This window comes from Grammomys surdaster, unplaced genomic scaffold (assembly GCF_004785775.1).
Source record: "Grammomys surdaster isolate TR1022 unplaced genomic scaffold, NIH_TR_1.0 125996, whole genome shotgun sequence".
Lineage (NCBI taxonomy): Eukaryota > Metazoa > Chordata > Mammalia > Rodentia > Muridae > Grammomys > Grammomys surdaster.
Window position 1 is genome coordinate 3857961 of NW_021620812.1, and position 6971 is coordinate 3864931.

The 6971-nt window shown below is 43.9% G+C and overlaps 1 protein-coding gene and 1 non-coding gene across 2 annotated transcripts in view; one reads left to right on the plus strand and one right to left on the minus strand.

Moving 5' to 3' along the window:
• Acadm (acyl-CoA dehydrogenase medium chain) overlaps positions 1-4812 on the minus strand; it is a 27040-nt gene extending 22228 nt beyond the window's left edge. The window contains exons 1-2 of the mRNA XM_028754315.1: positions 4579-4812; positions 2036-2123 (exon numbers count right to left, since the gene is read on the minus strand). Coding sequence (XP_028610148.1) covers positions 2036-2123; positions 4579-4608 — 118 coding nt within the window. The 5' untranslated portion in view covers positions 4609-4812. The remainder of the gene's footprint in view (positions 1-2035; positions 2124-4578) is intronic.
• LOC114609954 lies at positions 72-196 on the plus strand. The gene has a single exon (XR_003709614.1). It is a non-coding gene; the product is annotated as a small nucleolar RNA SNORA15 (small nucleolar RNA).
• Positions 4813-6971: the final 2159 nt, after the last annotated feature.

The following is a 6971-nucleotide window of genomic DNA, read 5'->3' on the forward strand; positions in this document are numbered from 1 at the left end:
TTTATATGGGGTAGAGAGGTAAAGTGTAAAAGACAGATCAAGTCTTTCATGTTTAAGACTCTGAGACTAAGGAATGGCTGAATGCCATGTATTTCTATCAGTAATTCACACAGCCAGACACCAGCAAAGCAGAGTCTTTCTTTAAGGTGACTGGTGCACTGTTTTCTATGATATATCACTAAAAGTATGTACAAAGGGAAAAACAAAACAGGAAGAAAAAGCAGGAAACAAGGCAGAGAGAAGAGGTGGCTTTCCAAGGCTCATGGTGATGACGCAGTAGTTAAGGAGCCTGGGGCTTTTCTGAATCACAACTTCACTTCAAAGATTGGAGATAATTCCTGTCAAGGTTACAGAAGGGTCCAGGGTAGGAAAGAAAGGCGGCTACCATATTACTATTTGTTGGCAAACTGCTTTCATAAACTTAGTAATCTTCAAGATATCCTATTGCACACACGTTATACCTACTTTATCCATCAGAACCAGACTGACTGGTCCTCTGTGCTTCTCTAGGTAGCCCTGGCTGTCCTGGAACTTGCTCTGTAGATCGGCCTGGCCTCCAACTCAGAGATCCGCCTGCCTCTGTCCCAAGTGCTGGGATCAAAGGCCCACCACGGCCCCTCTCGTTTTCTGCACTTTTGTCAGAGCTCACAAGCTCCTTCCCAAACACTTCTATCTGCTTCACCCTCTGGCAATTCAGTGGCTTGTCAGATTCTCGATACTCGATAACGATACATAGGAATTCGTGTGTAAAAAAGCTGAGTAGATAAGTCAAAGTAAAGGCTACTACTTTTTTTTTTTTTTTTTTTAGGCTACTACTTTCAAACGCCTAAAAATTCAGCCTGCTATGCTCATGACATTTGAAAATTCTTTAATTCCATTTATACCTATGTGTACATATGTGTTTATGTGTGTATGTACATATATATGTACACACACACACACACATATATACACACAATACTTATTTGGGTGCTGGTGTGTGTCTCTCAGAGTACATAAAGCAGGTGTGGAGGCCAGAAGGCAGTAGTGTATATATTAATGTGATATGTATATATTAATATACATATGCATATTAATTATTAATACTAATATTAAGATATATATATTAATGTGAGATATATATAATATACATACATTGTGTATATATAAATATATAAATAAAATATACATACTATATATATATATATATATATATATATATATATATATATATATATGGTATGTATTTTCACTCAATTATATTTGAATAAAGCCAATAAACCTAGAAGCTTTCAGACTACCAAGGACTAAGGGCACCGGGTGCATGATAACCAGCTGAGCCTTGTAACTTTTCAGAAGTCAAGGGAACAGACAAAATGGTTTCCTAGCTACAAGCAAGGTAACGATTTGGAGTAAAAACCCTTTAGGGGTGAAGGACACCAAAACCAGGATTTATTTCACATTTTAAACCTGGAATGTTTCATTTTATAAAAAGGAAAGAAAAAAATCTAGCTTCCTTCCCTCCAAACCCACACCTGCTTCCTGGTCTCAGGTCTGAGAACTTCATACAATAGCATCAAACCACAGCTCAGATAAATTAGGCCACCTTTTTTTTTTCTTTGTTACATCACTGAACTGAGAAGTATTTAGAGGAAATACTTGTTGAGTCGGGTGTGGTTGCTCACACCTTTAATCTCAGTTCTAGGGAGGGAGAGGCAGGCAGATCTTGGTGAGTTCTGGGCTTGCCTGTTTCTTTACTTAGAGCTCCAGCTAGCCAGAGTTATATAGTGAGACTGTCTCCAAAGACAAAGGAAGTATGTTACATTTAATCTGTAAGTTGAAGACAGTTCATGTATATTAAATTTTCATTTGGGAAAAAGAGGAAGAATACTTAGAGACCGCCTGAAAACACTTGAATGTTGGGGAGAGTACACGGACGAAGGCATGTGAGGAACCAACTGTGTGCGAGCCAACTGTGGTTGGTGACTGCTCTACAGACATCACATTTACAAACACAGCCCAGGCGTATCTTCAAGTCAAAGGGTGGAACACATACCAAAACTAAACCCTAATCCGGGCTCCTGCTTGAGCGATACCTTCGTGTGTTGTGCTCGACACTCAAAATGAGAAACACTTCTCAGGACCTGGAAAAAATATAATAATAGATACAATAAGTAAATCTGATAACTTAAATATCAACCAAACACTAGCAAGAACACTGGCTAGGCTGCTGAGGTGACCTGAATCTGAGCTCTGGAACCCATGTAGTAGGAAGAGAGAACTCACTCCCACCACCACCTTCTGGCCTCCACGCAGGCTTTATGTACTCTGAGAGTACCACACAGACACACCCGCACACAAATAAGTATTGTTACACTGACCGTCCAAAGCGAGTACAGCATCTATATGGCTATGTTTTTATTCAAGAGTTATGTTTTTAAAATCAGTACTAAATAAACTATAATTCAAATACCGATTACAAGCCAGATGGATGCCTATCCATAAAGGAAATATTAAATTTTATATTTTATTCTCATTTTTATGTCTACATGTATGTGTGGAATGTCCAAAATGGACAGCAGAGGGCACAGGATTTCCTGGAGCTGGAGTTACATACAGTTCTGAGCCACCTAACATCGATGTTGGGAAACAAACTTGAGCAGTAAATATTAAATGACAAAAAAAAAAAAATCCATAAGTTGCTCAGTCAGTCTCAGCCCCCCCCCCCCGTGAGTGTGTGTGTGTGTGTGTGTGTGTGTCCAAGTGCAGTTTTTGGTCCTACTGTTTGTTTTGTTTTTGAGACAGGTCTCGGAATGTAGCTGCGGCTGACTTGGAAACTCACTTTGTAGACCAGGCTAGCCTTGAACTCCCAGAGAGCAACCTAACTCCACCTCATAAGTGCAGGGTTAAAGGCAGGTGTCACCACTCCAGACCCTAATAATGGTTTGTGTTTCTGTTAGGACAAGTTCTTTTGAAGTAGTTCAGGATAGCCCCAAGCAGACTGTGGAATCCAGGCTAGACTTGGGAATCTCAGTTCTTCAGCCTCTACTTCAGATGCATTTTATACAACTGAAATGGAGAGCCTATTACTGGGCTCCTTATATACCGATACTAATCATTCAATTAGATAGCTTAACACACGGGCCTGCTCACTGTTTGTGCAGAAGGATGAGCAGGTGTGTGTGCTCGTGTGTATGTGTGTTTAAGAGTGTATGTATGTGTATGTGAACACATGTGTCTGTGTATGTGAGTGTGCACATGTGTCTCAGTGCGTAGACAGCTTAGAAACAACAAAAAGACAGGACAGGGTTAAGATGTTAGCGTTGCAACAGAGTTTAAATTTTGCAAACACTCCTCTGGGAACAGTTCCAAATACACAATTTGTATTCACACCTGGAAAATAGGGCTCACTAATCCTAGGGGATAACTGGAGATTATTAAAATAAGACAGCCAGGCTTGAAGGTAGCACCTCTTGAAAGGCAGAGGTAAAGATGTGAGCTCTGGACCAGCCTGGACTATAAAATGAGATTCAATATAAAGAAACAATAAGTACGATGTTCTGAAATTCTAGTCAGAAGAGTACTGCTGTTATTATTCCTGGCTCTCAGCCAAAAACAATGAATTCCAATATGGGAACAATACTAACTTTAGTCTTCAAGCCTGTAACTACAGAACAACTAATTGCTTAGAAATTTGAGAATTGGTTTTATCACCGTGTGGAAAACAGGATAAAGGAATATGCATTTTTCTGATTCTTTATGAGGTTAGGCTTTCCTTCACCTGTCCTTGGAGGCGCCAAGAAACTTTTAGTTCTTTTGTCAGAATGAAATAGTAACATAAAAACCCTTTAGTTTCTGCTTTCAGAGCCTGTTAAGTTATATAGTAGTAGTAGGGGTGGAGCCGTTGTAAATTCTAAAACTACAGCTTTCGGGACCAAAGGCAACTTTAGTCCAGTTTTAAGTGGTATAAAAGGAGGTCTTGTATGAACACATCGCTGATATTTAAGTTAACAAACTAGTGGCTAAAACAGAGCTTAGAGACAAAATTCTGGAGGATACAACAATTAGAAGACAAGCTTCATGAAAGTTCTTCGGTAGATTCTTCTCCCTTTTGCTTTTTTTGTTTGTTTGTTTTGTTTTTTTGTAAGGGTCTCTGTACATCACAAAACCACGCCTACTAACCCTGTTCCCGCGAGCTGCCCACTTCCCTTTCCTGCGGGTAGAATTAGCGGTGTTTTGTGCACACCCAGGATCAACCTGTTTGGATCCTAACGCCTGTTCACACCCGTAGCTACAGAACAACACACTGATGCCTTCCCAGTGGGACTACTGTCAAAGTTTTCTGGAAGTGCTCCCCTCTGCCGCAGCAGGGTTCTGACACCCGGGTTCCCTTCGAGAAGGGCAGGTGATTGGAGAGAAATGTCTGAACCCCTTGACCCACGGTAAAGCAGGTCCACAGGACCATGCCTGCAGAGGTCAGGGGCCGGAGGTCAGAGAGGGAGGGCGGCAGGCAGCGTAGGGGGGACACCTGCAGACTCCTGCCCTCCCCCCCCCGCCCCCCGGCCCGACCTTCCCGATCCCGCCCCGTCACCCGCTCACCCTGAAGCCTCTGCGGAACACCGCTGCCATGATGACTCCTCGCTCTGCTGGCTCCGACCACCACCGGGCAGCAAGCAAAGCGAACCGGGGGCCCGCCCGCAGGGGGCGTGGCTTGGAGGGCGGAGAGGGGCGGGCCTTAGACGCAGAGCAAGGGCGTGCCGGTCAAAGTCTGACCTCGGGAGCGTGGCCTGGGGAGTCCCTTCTCTCAACAACAAAGTCTGGGCTCCCAGACTGACGTCATCTGAGAGACAGGGGATTGACCGGTCCGAGCAGAAGACCTTGGGCGTGGTCATTGCAGACTCAGGGGGTGTGGCTTGAGAGGCGGGATTAGACGAGGGAAAGTCTCCCATCCCGACCTGGGTCAAAAGAGGGAGGGACCTGAGGGCCCACAGCGCCTGCGCCCTGCCCTCGCCTTTGCCAAAGTTTGAACAGCTTGGCTTGGGCAAAGGGCTGTCTGCCTCGTGTCACATGAGCCCTAAGGTCGCGTCCTCTCTGGAGGGCTGCCCGGGAGAGCTGGACCCGAATCCAGGCCAGAGGGCGCAGGCAGGGGTTTCCTGCAATCAGTTGTAACCTTTACTCGGAGAGACAGATCCTTTATGGCTCCAGTGTACACTGGAGCGGCAATCGGTGGGCTAGAGCGAAAGGTTGTCTGTGCTTCTGAAAATTTAAATGGTAATTTAACTGTTTGTGTAGCCAGGCGACTGAGAAGTCTCAGTGCCAGGAGACTGAGAAGAAAGATTACTGCGAGATTGAGGGCAGCCAGAGAGCCAAGTAGCAAGACCTAAACAAACCAAAGCACAATAGCATCTGTTTCCTCTATTTTTCTGAATGTTTTCAAGGCTACTTACTATCCACTCATGTAGATGTGGAAAGCATCTTTGGGAGCGAAAACTGAGCCAATCCAAAAGCTCCCCAGCCAGTGAACATTGGGAGTAAACGTTTTGCTCATGAGTTTGTCGATTTTGCTTAAAGTCCCATTGTCTTCCAGTTAGACCTCATATCTGAGACAGATGAGAGATTATAAAACTTCTCAGTGTCGGGTACCTCGCTTGCAAAAGATTAAGCTGTCAAGAGTCCTCTTGCTCTCTGCTTCAAGCAGCTGGGAGACAGGAACTTATTTTTGAGCCACTAATGAACAACGAAAAATTCTCATCTCTCTGTCTGGCCTGTAGCATTGTCAGGCACATCGAAGTCTGGAAAAGGTGTGTGGAAATAAATGCTCAGATCTGTAAGATTAATCTTTCAACCACAACGAGAACAACAACAGTCTTGCCTGAGACATAGTCTTTAATGGTTGTAAGGGAACATTCCAGAAAAAAGTATCTTCCTTTCATGGTCTGCTAGTCCGACGGGCTGTTTAGATCTCTGATTGTGGAATGTCCCAGGTCCATGATTGACATCTGGACCATTGCTTAGCCTCTTTAGCAGCCATTTATCGTCCTCTTCTATGTGTAAGCTAACATCTTCGTGACCATTAGGTAAATCCTTTAGAATATTCAGACACACACCTACCTCCCACCAACCAGAAGGCAAATGTTGTCAGATAGCATTTGAAGCCTGTGGCTTTTTTTTTTCCTGTAACATTTCCACTAAATGTTTTTGAAAAGTACGTTGGAGTATGTATGACCTTCTTTGTTCTGTTCCTATTAAACATCTTAATATTGCTACTTCATTGGAACAGAGACTCTGGGGTAACATGCCTCTGTGTCTCTGGTACAGTATCCTCACCTCACCTCACCTCACGTTCACCCTCAAACAGGAGTAGCATGGGTTAGATATCTTTATTTTTTTTTTTTTTTTTTGGTTTTTCGAGACAGGGTTTCTCTTTATAGCCCGGGCTGTCCTGGAACTCACTCTGTAGACCAGGCTGGCCTCGAACTCAGAAATCCGCCTGCCTCTGCCTCCCAAGTGCTGGGATTAAAGGCGCGCGCCACCACCGCCCGGCGGGTTAGATATCTTATATTTGAGTGATTAACAGGGCTGTATAGAGTTAAGGCGACAGATGCAAGTGAAGGTAGTAGACTTTTATCCTTTTCAGTAATCTTTGAGCCCAAGCAGAGAGTTGGAACATTTGGGCAAGAGCAGTTTCTAAGAGCTTGATTAGTCTCAGAACTAATTTGAACGTAACACACCCCAACTCCAGATATTTACACAACACACTGTCTTGTGAGTCCTGTTATCACTTCTGTGTGATCAATTATTCTCTACCGTCATTTAATATCCAGTCACAGTCAGTGATAGCATTCTGTCTAAACTCCACCTCCACAGTTACCTGGCAACAGCCAGGTATGCTCCTCCCCACAGTTACCTGGCAATAGCGTGCCCACTATAAAAGGGGCTGCTTGCTCCTTCCTCTCCCTCTTGCTCTCTTAATCTCTTACCCCCTTGGCCTG